Genomic DNA, 17,361 nt, shown 5'->3' with positions numbered 1-17,361 from the left:
ATGATTAAATGCTCAAACGGTGTTCCTGTTACATAACCCATATGTCAGCATTTAAATCCGCTCTATCATTGAGACTTGACACCAATTTGCATCATAGTTTGAACCACATCCAAAATGTACCCACCTACTGAGATTAACATCAAGCTCTAAGAAAAAAGAAGAGCGATGATCCATTTGTTTGTAGGCAGGGTGAAGACATGAAGGGAGGTCAGAAGGTCATGTATTTTGTTTTTCAAGTCTGTCAGAGTGACTCAAACAGCTTCATTCATGCAGCTCAATTGTCCTGCAACAACAACAAATCCCTCTTATATCTGCATGTGTATCTTATTAATAATGTTTGCTCATTGCAAATCCATCACATTACTTTAAACACAGAGCTGCCTTGTTGGTATGTAACCAAACATTATCATAACTGTTGTGACATGAGATCAGTGTTGATAAGAACCAAATGTTTAGTCTGTGCAGGTCCTTCTGTCATGGACACTGGGCTGGAGAAGACAAAGACAGGCTGACAAAAGATTTTTTTCTCATGCAAAAATACCTGTTTCTTATGTATTTCTGTACATTGAACCTAAATATGTTGTCAGAATTTCTTTATCACCCATGGTTTTATTGTTCCAGTATTCTCACATGGACACGGACCTCTATGTTGGCAGACTGTTGGACACAAAAGAGGGATATTCCTGAGGCCAAATATAGGCCAAAATCACACACTTCTACAAGTACGTTTGTGCATATGTTAAATGTAACCATATTTATGAAAAAGTAAGATAGGCCTGAATTTTATCACATAAAAACCTGACAAAATATAAGACCCACCTATTTTAGCGGGCTGAAAAGAAGTTAAAATCTTGTTGCCCATTGTAATCACTTTAAGAGTCCTATTTCACTAAACAAACAAGAAGTCCTGAACACGTACACTACACAGGCTGTACTCATTTGATGAATTCAGATGTTGCAGAGGGTGCACAGAATAAAATACCTTTTAAACTCTTTTGCTTGATTTCATATCATTAAAATGAAAATGAAAATCACTTGGAGGAATAATTACAGAGGAATTTGTCATTAAAACTCAAAAATGTCGGCACTTGTGACGAACGACTTTAAATGCAGACAGTTTAAGAGAGACACAGACAGCGCTGCACTCAAGCCTGAGTTAAGTGGCCTTTAAAAATAACTATTTCCTCCCTGGACTCTTTAACTCCACTAAACAGACATTCTTGAGCACACTGGAGGGAATTGTGCCCATATTAGGAACATGTTACCTGATATCTGCCACAAATCGAGCCTTAGAGAACTGAATGCTACCACTTTTGGCAGAGTAGTGTTCAGATTTTACAGTCATACCAGTCTCCTTTTCAAATTTGTCATATCAACAAGTTTTGCTTTTTGTATTTGGCTCATTTGATTATTGACACCTGGGTGTGGCATAAGAGTGGTGAATCAGTTTAAATCATGGATTATATGTGATCGTTGTCATAATATTGAGTCAATATGATGATCAAATATAGAGAATAAGATGAGAAGATGAACATCACATATATAGCGTCTTTCAAATTACTTATATATTTTTTCTTTTTTTCAAAAAATACACCATTAGAAGGAGTCACAATAATGTAGTTCTTTTGAAGGCTTGGCATACCTAATGTCGGATCAGAACATTAGGCCGCACGCCCCTTCAGTTTGAGCCAAATGTAATTTAAGATTGAAAAACAAATCATAAAGTAGTTTTTTTTTTTTAATACCCAATATTGAGATTTTAGGCTTGTGACCCCTTAAAATAAAGCAGTGTCGAAGCAGAGTTGGTTTCTTCTTTCTCATTTTTAGAGGCCTGAAAAAAATGTTAACTATCCAGTGTTCCTCAAGAAATCAAAACAAAGAGAAACATCTGACAAAACAATTTTGTGTGGCAGAAGAACTGTGTATTTTCCCGAATTCCTTTCATGTTTACCATCACATCCTGCGACCCCGAACTCTTCACTTGGGAATTGCAGCTACGTCACTTTTTATTTTGAACGTTAAATCTGCTCTGGAGCACGGTCAGGCAGCCCCAGTCTGAAGCTGACTTCATCCCACTCTGAAATATTTGAAAATTTATAGCTTGTAGGCTCGGGCTACCTGCCACACTTGAAAGGTTATTACGATTATAAACCTATTCTTAGAACAATAAGAAACAGATTTATGCAACTAAAATAAAATCGCCTCCGTCACTAATCTTGTTTCACGTTTCTTGTGCAGCGGATGATCTCTGGAGCTCGACAGATACATTCTTACAAAGCACAGACAGCCAAAAACAAAACATATGAGGTAAATGAGGAGGCGATTACAGCGGAGGTGGGGGGAGGGGGGTTTAATCAAAAGCACAGGCTTCTGTTTATTGACCGTTGCACGCACATGAACAGGTGAGAGTATATTTACATGGATGTAAACAGTCAGTACCTGCAACACAGAGGAAGAGCGAGAACATAACATGCCTCTCTCCCTCTCAAACACACACACACACACACGCACGCACGCACGCACGCACGCACGCACGCACACACACACACACACACACACACACACACACACACACACACACACACACACACACACACACACACACACACACACAGTATAAAGGTAGAGTGGACTGTCTGAAAACACGGAGCACAGCAGGCCTCTTTGGTCAGCTACTTCAGACAAGATTTCCAATGATCAAAGCTTACCACATTCAAGAACAGAGACAGAACACGTACTGGCAGAGCAGTAGGCAAACACTAAAACCTATTTCACCTTTCGCAGAGTTCACATTGTTGTTTAATGTGTCGGTTAAAGAACAGTGGCACACATGTCTGATTGTATATATTTTACTAGTTGTTTTTTTGTTTTCTCCAGAGTCCACTGTCGGCGGAGGATGAATGATTCATGCTCTGTAGAAGTCATGGCAATGGCATTCAAACAGCAATTTGTTGCAAACATACACACAAAGTACCTGAAGGTCAAGTGATAACACGGAACAATGGTGAGGATGTTCTTTACCATCTCGACTGCTTCTTCAATGAGGAAATATTTCTTTACAAAGTAACATGATGAACATACTTAACTTCTATGAATTCACCTTTCATCGGACTGGCATGGATTCAATAATTCCCCACAACCTTCCAAAACATAAAGAAAACAATACAAAAGCAGCTGTTATATAAAACCAACATTATAGCAAAACAATAAAACATCACGACATTCTCAGTAGATGAGTGCAAATTATTCCTTTTTTAATTTTTTTTTTTTTACTTCATCAGTCCAGTCTTAAAAAAAATATTCAATAACACAAACAAAGAATACAAAATTGTGGAAATAATAAATCATATTGTAGATAATGTGGTGTCAAGGGTAATGCCTGATTAAAAAAAAAAAAAAAAAAACAAACATTAAATAAGAAGTTCCTGCACAGCAGAAGATAACTGTGGAAGGAAAAGCGATATCTAAAACCCTGCTCTTCCTTCCACCTCTGTATCATCCCCAACACACGAACATTCACCCAGACTATCTATCCTCCCTCGTCCATCTCTCACCCTTCTCTCTAGTCAACCTCATTCGTTTCACATACCACCCAGTTTTTATTCTCTTTGGCTCACCGAGAGGCCAAAACACAAAATTGTTGTGTTCAGCTAAGTCACCACATGTTTTTCTGGCTTTTGGCCACGTCAACACAGTGTTGCCAAGGCGACACCCTATCAATGCTTCCCGTTAAACCCGCAACAACAGCTGCTGTGCTCAGCACCCGAAGGAGCTCACAAAACCTTGCGTTCTTCTTGTACACTCACCGAAATAGCCTTTACAGTGTACACTGGAATAAGATAAGTTAAATGTAACATTCAGTCATGATTAGCCTTTTAATATGTGTATTTGTATGACTCTCTTTGCTGTTAAACTCATGTTTAACCATCAAGTAACCTATTGTGTACAGCATAGAAAATAATCCAGCATTTAAACAACTTTTGTTCTATTTCCCAGTTCTCATAATGATGAACTGCCACAGCACAAATTTAAATATCTGCTCAGGGATCAGGGATGGACTAAATAGAATAATAATCAGGTGGGTTTCTGTTATGCAAATTGTTTTGTAACACTCATTGTATAAAATTGAGTTGTGCAACAGTGGGTCGATTAATCGCAATCAACAGAAACTCATCTGGAACCCTGTTAATAATAGATTCATAATTTAAGTTTTGTTTTAGAAAAAAATGTACACACAATTGTCTACATCCAGTTTCTCAAACTGTAAAGTTAATATCTTTCAGTTTTCAACTGTAAGATAATCAATTCATGGAAAATGTGTGTTTCAGGTTAATCTAATGAGAAAATGTGATTTATAGCCATCAATGCAACAATTATAATACAAAATGTGTGTGCAAAAGCTAAATGGATATGAAAAATGTGATTTGGCTTAAAAGTACTTAAGCTCTGTTGCAAAAAAGGATACAAAATACTTTAAGGTCATCTGCATTCAGTTTTCACAAAATGTCAAAATGCAGGACAGTAATGGCACGAAGCGTTCTCAGTCTAACTCATTTGGATCTTGTTTTCTAAACAACAGCCCTTCGTTCTGCTGTGAGCAACGTCAGTTTCTAAAATAAGGTGTAAAGTCTCCCTCTATGTCACAGTCAAAGGTCATTGGGAGAGATCCACGACTTTCACTGTATCAGTGGCATCACATTGTTCCCCACTATTTACAATCGAATAGCGCGAACTGACAACCCAAACACCCACTGAGTATACTGCTACCTTATGGACGGAGGTGTTTTGTTTTTAGTCATTTTTCTTTTTTACAAAGGAAAACCGAATGACCGCCCAACACTGAGTCGACTCTGCTTCCCAGAGCTGATCCAGAATTGGGTCGCCATGCTTAAGACTACAATTCCCAGGCACTTGATTGTAACTAAATGTACAGTAAAGTTGTCCACTGGGTCAGCTTGCCTCAGAGAGAAGGCAGCAACATTCAAGGTCAGACCCAAAAACACAAAAGCCATCAAACCTCCCATACAAAGAAAACAAGAAGCATCCTCAGCATGCATATCAAAGTTATAGTACTCTTGTGATATACTGTACATCGACAAATTAGCTAGTGGTTGGTACTTGCATTTACACACTAACACATGCTGCTAGACATCTGTGCAATGCTACAGTAAGGTGACGGACACACTTAAGTAAAACTGACTTTCAATTGAATACCAAAAAAAACAACAACCTGCAAATAAATATGACTATATTACAGTAATGGCAGATGTCAGAGGAAATGAGCAGAAAGAGAATGAGGTAGAGACAGTGACTTTCCTGTAGAAGAAAATGTAACTGTGAGAAAACGTGTGGGGGGGGGGGGGGGGGGGAAGGCAAGAGGAATGAGGAAAAGTGCCAGAGCAAACGAAAAAAGAAAGTGGAAGAGTGAAAAGGAGTGTCAGGTACTGGTCTTTTGTTCAATGGCTCGGGTCAGTTTGAGTCGGACGGTTGTCTGGGTCTGCGCTGAGAGACTATTTTCACATCCGGAAGCGGTGGTGGGGGTCTGTGAAGGGCGGCTCAGAGTCATCCATGGGCAGCACCAGGCGCGTGCCCCTCATCACCAGCTCGTGATCTCCGTATGCCAACTCCCTGTCCAAGTCATCAGAGGCGGCGGCGCCAGCGAAGGCCGCGCCGCCGCTCATGTGGGCACCTGTGGCATCGGTACTGACTGTAATGTCGCCGTAGGTCAGGTTGATGTCGGCGTCTGTCAGGATGAGGTCGGAGTCGTCATCCTTCAGCTGGCACTCATTCTGGAGGGGGAGAGGAAAGATGTCAGAATAAAGCAGAGGATGTGGCTTCAATAATCCGTAGCTATTGAATCAATCTTTTTTTTTTCTACCAATATAATTAGAACTCTGGCTCGTCCTTATTTATCTTTACCATCTTAAGTTTAAAATTGAACCTTTGTTCTTTATGATTCATCAAAATAGCTTTTTTTCCGTCAGTCATTACAAGATTAAAACAGCCCAGTAAAAAATAGCTTTTGTATGAACCAGCGTCTGACCTCATAGGCCTGAGGGCTGGTGAGGAAGCGAGCGAGGGGGCCGCAGCAGGGAGGGAGCGTGGCTGTGAGAGGGGGGCCGCTGTGAGTCAGGATGGGCTTCAGGTAGCTAGAGAGAGGGGCTCCAGTCAAGGACATATTATGTCGAAAATATCACTGTTATCAGACACAAACAGAAAGACCTCAGTACAGTGTCATGAATGCTTAATGAATGCGAGGCAAAAGGAAAAAAATTATTAAAAAAATTACAGTAATTTAATGAAATAATTCACTTTAAATTCACAGAACTTAATGACCTTCATACTACAAATCCAACAGAGGAGATACTTTGGTGTCAAGTCTATAAGCGGGGCTCCCTCTGCTGCCTGCTAATGTGAACTAAACTAGTCACCACTGAACTGGAACACGTTAGAATCCACTTGTAATGTGGGGCTATATAAAATAATAACATGATTTATTTTTATTCTCTAGAAATGTAAGATTAAAAACACTCATCTGCCAGCAAAGGATACTTGTGGTCGAAGTTGTACCAGATTCTGAAAAGCCAGGCACTTTCTTGTTTGGTGCTTCTTCTCTCTGAGCCTTCGGTGATAGTCATCTGAACAAAGACAGATGATATCATTTAGGTGTTTTTGTATTTTTGACAGTCACTCTCTAACAATCAGATTGCTGTAATAAGAATTTGTCAGTGCTACACTTACAGAGTTATCTTGATCGGAATCCACCCCCACTCTGTTGGAGAAAAAACAAAAACAAATATATATATATATATATATCAGCCGCAGTTAAAAACTGTCAGAGCAGAACAGCGCTGTGAGGCATGTTTGCCCCATTTCACATGTTCCTGAGCAGCAAGGCTCCATGAAAAGGCAGAAATACTGCAGAAAAAAAGTCTCAAGCATAAATCAGAATATAACCAAATGCTATGTTCAATAAGCGTTTTAACCTGATGAAATAACCAGATGAGTTAAACATGAAGTCTAGACCATCAGTCACAGCATGAGAAAAAAAAAAAAAAATCGATCTACCTGACCTTATTCAAACTGCTCTCGTGTGGTAAACCTCACCGGCGTTAATCCAGTTTGACCCGGGAACGGATCTGACAGCGGAGGGAGAGGCTTACCGTATGCGCTGGCAGGACAGCATCTGAGTGGTGCCACCTCCACAGATCCAGACAGTGAAGAAGACCACGAGCAGAGTGGTGGAAAACATCATCTGACGGGCGTATGTGGCAGTGTCTCTGATGGCGAGGGCAAAGGTCATCGCGCCTCGCAGGCCTGAAAAAGCACAGCGCACAGCATGTCGTACACAAACAAGTGGGCAAGTGCTGAGATGAGACAAATCAAGAGATCTCTGTTTACAAGCCAGTGTTGGTGAATAGAAAATGAAAAACAGATATACTGATAAACAACATACTGTAGATGATAAACATCCTCATCTGTGCACCACTAACCCGCAAACATCATCATGTGCTGGAAGTTGGATCTGATCTTGTTGCGTCGACCCAGATTAAGAAGGAACGAGAGAGGGTAGATGTTAGCACCTCTTCCCAGGAACACGGCTATCTGTGTGGAAACAAGGTTAAAGACAACAACAAACAAAAAGAAAAAACAAGTGAAACCTCCTCAAGATGTGTCAAGCTTAATCAGTTACTGTTTGCATCTTGGTGGTTAGTTTTAATACTGTATGGTCTTGTTATTTTACAGCAACATAGGTTAACTGACAAGTAACTAAATTAATGGCGTAGAGTGGCTCCATATTCCTACACTGACAAGCAGCACGTAAGTGGAAATAGTCACTGTTGTGAGTCTCGTGTTCAAAAGATACAAAAGCTCCGACGATGAACATCGGATTAAAGACGTGGTTCTGGAAGGTGAACAGGGTCAATCCCATGTAGGAGAAAATGAAGTTTTCTGCCAGGAAATTTAGCAGTTCAAACAGCTGCAACACAAGAGACACAGCGTTGAAGATTAAAACAATCTTAGACAAGAGAAGAAAGTTACAGTTAGCAAGAAACAGTTAAATACATTTGGCTCGCTGTCCACTGACTTCAATCCAACCTTAAAAATATAACTTGTGTACATATAAATGGAGTTTGTTTTATTATAATCGAAATGAGAAAAAAAAATGGTTCGGAAAGGTTTTGAATTCTGTTTTCAGTAATAATGGCTGTGTTTTTCAATCAAACTGTTCTTTTTCCATTAATCAATTCTGTTTTCCCGTGCTTTCAGATTTATTTTCTCCATTTACCTGCAGTTAACATTTATAGTGACATTATCATCGCAACAGTGACATTGGCTGGCAATGAATGCTAATGTTCTGTGCTTTGCCAACAAACCCATTATTATATTGTATCATAGCTATTAAACTGACAAGCTTTATTAGTTATGTGACATTTTCCACTTAAAAAAAAAATTAAAAAAATCCTGTGAGTTTCAAATGTTTTTTCCTACCTTCAAAATAAAGGCACAACAACAACTCAACACTTGAAGCATGTTAAAAAAAAAAAAAGTCCAGAGCAAACAGTTGTTTTATAACCGGGTCTGACCTGCTTGGTCCTGTCCTGAGAATCAGGAGACAAGTTGTTGAAGGTGTAGTGAGCCTGAGTGATTCCACAGAAGAGCACTGCCACCACACCTGCAACACAGGAGAGACGGGGACGGACACAGGAAAGACAGACGATCAATAAACACGGATCACTAATGACATGATGAACTAGCAATAAAGTTATGCTGGTCTGTTCCTCACAGGAACCTTTCTTTTCTTTCTGCTATCCCACGAACCCTTCAGCTGTGTACGCATGTTCTCCAACTGTTCACAATCACGTATCCAAATTACAACTCAAAATGTTGTCGTGAAATAAGTTTGGACCTTTTTTAATAAGATAGTATTAAATCAAAATACAGCACAGCATCATTACCTTGAATGTGTGTGTGCGTGTGTGTGCGTGTGTGTGTGTGTGTTACCTGTGAAGCCACAAGCCTCAGCCAACAGGAATGTGCTCCATGACATGAGGAAGAACAGAGCCGTCTCCAGCAGCTGGAAATCCCTTAGCTTGGTGAACTTAGTCACGTACAAACAACCGTCAAGGAATTTATCAAGATACTCAAAAATGTATCAATGAATTCATATTAAACTTCCATAATGTTGTATTTTTTCTTAAAATAGGTAAAAAAAAAAAAAAAAAAAAAAAATCTGCCACTGAATAAACACAATAGAATAAACACATTTCATTTGTTTCCATTGTGAAGTCTTACATTGAACGACAGCTTCTAAATGAGGCAGCTGTCAAAATAACGTATTGCACTATTTTACACAACCCTGTATGAAACGTTAACACTTGAATATTTCTAATGACGAATTAAATTAATTGAAACAATAATGTGATCCTGCCTTGGAGACACACTGCAGTATGGATGGATCAAATTAATGGGCTTTTAAACATTTAATTTCTTACATAAATAGATAATAAAAGAGCAGAAAAGATATGAGAGCAGTGACGACTCCGGTGGCCACTCCCAGAGCGAAGGAGCCGCTGAAGACTCCGAGGAACATCCCAAAAGACTTCAGCATGGCCATGACCTCAAAGGTGTGGCTGTTGTCTCCTTGTGGCTGGTACGCTACTATAGACCTGACGTAACACAAAATATAAACATTTAACGGCAACCATTTCACTTGTTGAGAGAAATAAGAGCTGGCAGTCAGTTTATAGAGTTATACATTCACTATTTGCGAGGTGAAGCCCGAACACGGTGTTCATGTAATGTTGACGTAACTGACTAATATGTACTTAAAAAAAATTCTCCTTATCAGACAAATATTTCTGCTCATAACTTCACATTCCACAACTAAAGTAGGTCTCTTTGTATAAGGCACATTTTTTTTTTTTTTTTTTTTTTAAACATTTCAGGTTTGTCTCTGTTGCTAAAGAGAAGAGTTTTGCAGCAAAAATCTTCCACCCATACGAACCGTTGAAGAACGCTGATAAAGCAGAGCAATGCAGAGGTTGAAGGTTCGAAGCAAAAAGTGTCAGACATTATTCGGATAGCTCAGTGTTAATACTCAACTTAATACCAAGTGGCTCGGTTAGAAGTCTACTGAAGTGATATTGTTGTGTGGATAGAAGGACACACGTATGCTTTATATATATTTTATATAAGCAAGTAATAAGTTATAAATTGTCCCTGAGTTTAAAATTTCTTGTCACGTCCCCATAAATCCTCTGCGGGGGAGGAATAATGGAAAACTATGGTGTCGTTTTGGTTTACTTTATTGTTGTTACCAATCATGAAAAGAAGAGAGGGACCTTGTTTTTACCAAACAGTGATTCATTACGTGCTGTTAAATAAAAATTGAAGGTAGAGGAAGGAGAAAACCATTTCTGTTTGTAGAGCAAGAAAAAAAATAAAATAAAAAAAATAAAAAATAAAGGGAGTTTTTCTATCCTCTCTTGTTTAGTCGAAATAAAGACGAACATAACTCAGAAACTTGGACAGAAGAATTTACATCTGATTAAAACGTTGCCAAAGGCAGTAACACAACAAAATGTATGAACTGTTTTTCTTTTTCATGAAAGAAGATGAAAATGGTGATTTTTAAACATCACCTCTGTGTCACCTGGTAATTAAGCATCAACACCGAGCTATCACAATTAAGTCCTGACCAAAAGAAAGAGGAAAACACTTCTTATCAACCTCGGGTCAAATAGCTTTTTAATTTAGCTTTGAGGTTTTAAAGTGAAGTCTAGGATAAGAGGGTTTTTTAAAAAAAAATTACAGGATGATTGTTAGTCAGAGAAAGCAATTATAAAAATATTTTTTTTAAACATTTAACAGAGGTAGTTATGTGAGAAAATATTATGAAAGTGGCAAATCACTATTTCCAAATGAGGAGTTCTGATGGTATTTGAACCAAGCGTGACTCTGAAATCAGCTTTGTTCATTCTCTGCCTTCACAGCCCTCCACACTCACAGAACAAATCACTAAGCATTTTGTCTTTAAGTATTCCTGGCATTCTGCCTTCTCCATTGCTCTCAGAAACGTCAAGGATAATAGAAACGTCTTCTGAGCTCTCTCACAACATCAAAAACAGTTAACAAAAAAAGAAGAAGAAATGAATAAATAATGCAATGTTTTTCATCTCTTCATCTTCATCATTTCTTTTAGCCAAAATCTAAAAACAAATTGCCAGTGATTTGTCATGTTTGTCCCAAGGCACCGCAAAGACACACAATGCCATGCTCTACTTAGTCCACCCATTCAACGGGCTCGTCAGAGTCTCTCTGCAGGGCCCGGCCCCTCCACTCTGCCTGCTATTCAAATTCACCATTCTGTGGAAATTACAGCAGTTCCATGTGAAGGAGGAGGAAAAACGGAGTGTTAGTTTAAGGACCACTTCATGTTTAGCAAGGCGTTAATGTGAAGCTGATATTAGGTTAGCCAACGGTCACAAGTCAATCAACAAAACACTTCCACCCTCTGTTTCAGAAAACCACTAACTTTGCAGCTTTGTGCACTTTGAAGACTGTTTAATACAGATGCAGATTCGTAGTTTGAGTGTGATCACAAGCAGACGGGCGACTTACGAGGACAGAATCACGGCAACGGCGTCGTTGAGCACACTCTCTCCGAACAGCAACGCGTACAGATCCACGTCGACCTGCAGCTCATTGAAGATGGCCAGGACTGTCACTGTGACACAAAGAGAAACACACTCAGTTCCTCTGTATTAGAAGTGACCTAAATAATGATCACAGAGAAAGATGGATGTAGGTGTAAAGAGCTGTGTTTTAATCCTATTTCACATGCTAAAACTGTAATGTATATGTCGAATGATGAAGCAGCATTATTTTAAGAGAAAAGAAAACATATTACCGTTCTATAAAAATAGGACATAATAGAAGACTTACACTCGTAGATGTAAAAATAAAAAAAAATAAAAAAATAATTAAAAAAAAATATATATATATACACATAGATATCTAATAAATAAATGTTGCACTTTTAGAACTTTTATCCAACCACCTTCACCACACTTAGAATTTTTTACCGGCTGTGGATCGTTTCTTCTAAGTTAGACTTTGTATTGAATAAAAAAAATAAAAAATAGCCTCCTTCAAACACAGTGAATCATCAAAACATCATAAATACTTAATATGTTCCACGCAACCGTATGCAACAAATCTTAAGTTTTAGGAAACATTGTTTGTGCGCGTGTTCTCCTAGACAGAACGTGAACAACAAACTTTATGTGAAGCTTGATAAAAAAAAAAAAAAAATGAAGCCAGTTTATTCTCAGCATAACCCGTAAGCAAGGAAACGTTGAAGTTTGAGACGAAAGCGACTGTACCAGGGTCTGTGGCAGAGACGATGGCTCCAAAGAACAGACAGTCGGTGAAGAAGAAGTCTCCACCCAGCTGCCCCAGGTGCTTCATCAGCACCACACAGCCGTACATCAGCAACCTGATAGAGGAACAACAAAACAAAACTGACCTTAAAGGCATCATGTAGACTTTAACACCACAGTAACTGACACAGAAATACTGCTCTGGTCATCAGTAGTAGTTATAAAAAAAAAAAAAAAAAAATCTTCTTACCCAATTATAAAACAGGAAACAACTGTCCCCAGAAAGGCAAAAGCCAGGATGGATCCCATGTTAAGGAAAAAATGCCTCTGTAAGACAAAACAATTGACCAAATCAACAATCATCCACATACGTACTACAATCATAGGTCATTCATCTTCAGTAACAACTGAGGACTGTAAAAATGAGAGGTGGACATTAACATTTAATATTCACTTTGTAATAAATGACAATACTTCTGTACCCTTTTCAAGCTGTAGCCGGCATGGAAGATGATAGGCGGCAGGAGTATATTGAAGAACACTTCGGGGTCGAAGGTCACCTGAGTCACACACAAACACAACACAATATTGTCGTTCTGGATTACAAAAGTTTGGAACAAAACATAAAAAGACTGGGTTTTTTTTTTTTCATGGCTATTTCTAGGCTGCCGCATTATTGGATGACTTAGATGATGGATGAATTAATTAATTAATCACAAATGACACATCTGGGACATCGTGAAGTAGCTTCCAACAAAAAGCTGCGATAACAGTAAAATGACAAGATGGGAAAAGGGGACAGCTTCTATACGCAGGGAGAAACAAACACAGTAAGGCTAATACCAGTTTTACATGTAAATCTGCACCATAGCGACAGGCAAGTTTGTCATTTTAATGGCTTCGATTTAATATATATCGTGGTAGTAAACCATCTTCAACTGCCAATGTACAAAGCTGTGATTTTAAAAGTGCGGCCCACTGTATGTAGCAGTTTGTTTACTTGTTGCGTGTTGTGGTTCGGATTTCCTCAAGAATATAGCAAGTAACTACAAAGCTGCAGCGATAAATGCTTCCCAAGCATAATGAGCATTGGACATCAGGCACCATTATGGTGTCTCTTACATCTTCATATATCTCTCAGAGAGCGGCCCACTACCAACTTATTTTACCAGAAGTAATAAGCCTTACTCAGCATTTTGAACCCTTTTTTTTTGTGTGTGTAAAAGTTCTCTATCAGGCTTCAGATTGCAAAACTTGATTCTGTCTAAAGACAGAGGAACTCTTTAACATGGACAATAAAGAATTCATGGTGCATAATCCCACGGCAAAAAAGAATACATCTCACTAAGACAAGATGACAAAGATCGCCTTTATAAATTGATCAATTATGTTACCCATTAAATGTCAGAAGTGAAAAATGATCCCAAAGTGACAATAAATTGCTAGTTTTGTCCGATCAGCAGTGCTCTCACATTATTTATGAGTGGAAATAAGATGAAAATCTAAAAGCGTAATTAATTAAATGTAATTCATACAACTTGTGATCAGATATCCAATTTTAATCGTTGCATGACGGCCCGTACCTTGCGCAGCATCTCATTATCTTGCACGTCGTCCACCTCGTTGGCACTGATCTCTCCTTTCAGATTGTACTCGTAGAATTTGCCATTGACATTGACCAGCAGAGTGGGGGGGCTGGCGTTAACGTGGCAGCTCAGCGCGACGTTGCTAATATCCCGAGGAACGTGAATGCCGTAGCGCAAGATCACTCCAGCAATCAAGCCTGGGAAAAGAGGCCAAACAACAGAAAGACACAAAAAAAAAAAAGAGTAGCGAGGAGGTTGTTGATTAATGAAGTCTGTTTACAGTCGACACACGGAGGCCAAAAATCGACGAGGGGATGTCACTAGAGGAGCGAATGAGGGGTGGCCATCATGATTCTGGGCTGCCTGACATTGAAGAGGGTCATCATATGGAAATAAAGTACAATTCTTAACATCACAAAGCCACACATCATGAGCTCATCTTACACCATGAATTTAAAATCTGGCAAATCAATTTAAGAATAAATTGCCCTTTTAGAAATGTACCGGACAAATTACAAATACGTGTTTTTAAGGCCCCACACAGACACGCAGGTGTTTTCAACTACCCAGGCTGTACCGAGCTGTGGTAAGGAGGAAGCGGAGATGACCTATGCCAGGAATTACATGATGTCAGCACACACTGTGCACTGTTAAAATAAGAGCTCGTAATTCCTGTTAGACATTTTGAGTTACCAAACAGGAAAGTTAACACCGCTAAGGATTGGCTCAGCTCAGACCCTGGGAATGACACAGGTGGTTGTGTTGGAGTGGTCGCAGATACAGAAACTCTTCACTGTAGATCCCAAATGTATCGTGGTCATACTGAGGCGCGACCACCTTCTTCGCCATTAAAAGATGGCTCGGGGGGGGATTCTGACAGCTTTCTAGAAAAGACACCGTCTCACCTGCAGGTTCACCAACAGACCAAGAAATAACATGGACCTACAGAAAGTGGCTGAAAACGGAAGGATCGATTAATTACTAAAAAGTTATTAATCAAATTAGGGTTTTTTTGGGGGGCAATTTGGCTAATTCTGGCACTTTGCCCATTATGAAGCAAAGATCTTCTTTGCTACAGTATCTACCAATAGTGACAGTGTTTGCTACAGAGCTGAAGCTCCACATACAAGGACTAAAGAGCGTTTTGTGCCCACAACGCAGCAAAGTAGCAGAAAACTCGGTATAAAGTTTCCTGACTGCCATCAAATAGATGCAAAAATGATTTTCTAACTAGAGGGGTTCTCGGAGAGTGCAGACCTCCACCAAAGCCAATATTCAACTCTGCTACGATACGCAAATCTGCAGCTACAAACACTTTGCATGTCTGAATATATTTCCAAAACTATTGGAATAGTCCAAATACACTTGTACCACGCTAAAGCCTCAAATCTCAGATGGTGTATTGGTTCTGATTCTCTTCAAATAACAACTGCCTGCTCTGTCAGGTTTGAGCAAATGCATGTGTATTCCAGTGGATTACTGATATCTGTGATTTTGGACCCCGATATGGAGTCATTACATTTCCAGAATGGGCTAATTTTGTCACTATTGAATTTCACTGTCATCTACTGAATTTAAAGATGTACAACATTATGGCAATGTTAATGAAACGTCCAACAAGTTTCATAAGAATAGGGACATTATTATTATTATTATTTTTTTCTTGTGTAACAGACAAACAAAGTCAAAAACAAGCATGTAAAAAAAATATTTTGGAAATCTAATGTAGTCTGATGTTAATATCCTAAAAGGGTTATATTGCAGGAAACCATAACCTTCTAATACCTGCAGACACACTGTCTACAAAGCTGAGGAAGGGATTAGTGTTGGTGTCTGAGTGAAAAAGGGAACCATCTATTTTTACAGCCAATAAAACCCCATTCATCCTTGGCCTTACCAGACCGGAGTTTATGGGGAAGTGACATTTTGGAGTTCTTTTGTCACGCTACTGTGGTCCTCTCCAAGGGCCCAACATGATTCACCTGCTTACGTGTGAATTGTAAGAACAAGCAGGGCGCAGAGGAGACGTTTACTGCCGCTGAAACCAACCTTGTTACTTCTGAGCAGCAACCTGAAGCAGTCTGCTGCCTAAATGCATTGAAATTGCGCTACAGCATCGTAACCGCTTGCCAGGGTTTGGACACATGAAGCCTATTGTTGACATTGCATTCATTTCTTGTATCTAATATGATAGTAACGGCTCTGATGACGTCTCTCGGTATGAGCATCTCACCGTAAATCATCGCCAGCCCAGTTTCGTGCAGAAACCTGAACCGCCGGTGTTTGAACAACCAGATGGTTAGGATGGTGAGGGTGAGGAGCATGATGAAGATCAGCAGGTCTACGCTGTCCTGCCGGTGGCTCTCCTCTGCCTTTTTTTCCGTAACGATGTTCTCCATGGCACTGTCCTCCTCCTGAGGTGATGATGCTCGGCAAACACTGATGCACACAGACAGACTCACCAGCACGGGCAACCACAGCGTCCTGGTTGCCCTCCGAGCGCTGCTGACAGTCGCTTTAAACACCATTTCGGCTTTTCGGCGGGAAAATGCTGCAATGTCGCCCGGGATCAAAAAACAAACTTCGTGCAGATATTGTTCGCGAACTGCGGGGGAATAGACAGCCGAAAAACGACAGCAACAGAGAAACCGATTCCGGCCCGGAAGTGAAAAGTATTTTTATTTTTTTTTTCTCCCCCAGAACGTGTAAAATATTCATTTCGTTGTAAAAGCCCCTTAGCGATGCGTTTCTAGTTTAAGTGATCACCAGCTCTAGTGTAACGTAATGATGCAATTTATAGGACTTGTTAATTAACAATAATATGCATTTGGTCGTTTTAAATTAGGCATTTGCATAGCTGGCGATGCTCATTCTAACCATCAACTCTTATTTTGAAATCTCCAAACTTCGTCATTCTGAACAGGAAGTGAGACAGTATCTTATCTTTTTTATTTTATATTTAAAAAAAATCTGTGGTACTGACCAACTTGGTTCTTATGCGAGATTAAAATTTTGTGATTAATAGAACGAATTTTGCAGAACAGGTAAAGAGTCTTATTTTCGTATTGTTATTTCTCTTGTTACATTTTTTCACTAACAGTATAGCGTAACTATATATAATATATATATATAATTATATATATATTTATATATATATATATATATATATATATATAAAAACAGCAAACTATAGTTAACATTTTTTTTTTTTAGATTTGAGTTATTTTATTTTTCTCGTCAGTGTAGCAAGTCTCGCGATACAGAACAACGTGACATAAATGGGGTGTTCTAGGTTATCGGAATTTCCAACAAGTATGGCAAAAATTACAAATGTTAATCCTTAATTAGTTCAGCCGGGATGCAACTGGGATGTATATACAAACACAAAA

General features: G+C 39.2%; 1 protein-coding gene across 1 annotated transcript; it reads right to left on the bottom strand.

The window, feature by feature from the left end:
* Window positions 1-2,335: 2,335 nt before the first annotated feature.
* slc9a6a (solute carrier family 9 member A6a) lies at window positions 2,336-16,624 on the bottom strand. The gene is made up of 16 exons (XM_069694306.1): window positions 16,206-16,624; window positions 13,970-14,169; window positions 12,869-12,946; window positions 12,637-12,713; window positions 12,390-12,502; window positions 11,626-11,731; window positions 9,530-9,671; window positions 9,007-9,112; window positions 8,589-8,677; window positions 7,868-7,981; window positions 7,494-7,605; window positions 7,164-7,317; window positions 6,742-6,772; window positions 6,553-6,638; window positions 6,044-6,149; window positions 2,336-5,789 (listed from the first exon to the last, which is right to left on the bottom strand). Exons 1-16 carry the CDS (start codon window positions 16,498-16,500, stop codon window positions 5,517-5,519), a joined length of 2,082 nt encoding a protein of 693 aa, XP_069550407.1. The 5' UTR covers window positions 16,501-16,624; the 3' UTR covers window positions 2,336-5,516.
* Between the last annotated feature and the right edge of the window lie 737 nt (window positions 16,625-17,361).

Source organism: Brachyistius frenatus, unplaced genomic scaffold (genome assembly GCF_029030835.1).
Source record: "Brachyistius frenatus isolate BFR_SWC_R1_liver_20210118 unplaced genomic scaffold, ASM2903083v1 Contig_17, whole genome shotgun sequence".
Taxonomy (NCBI): domain Eukaryota; kingdom Metazoa; phylum Chordata; class Actinopteri; family Embiotocidae; genus Brachyistius; species Brachyistius frenatus.
This window is presented reverse-complemented; position numbering and strand designations above follow the sequence as displayed.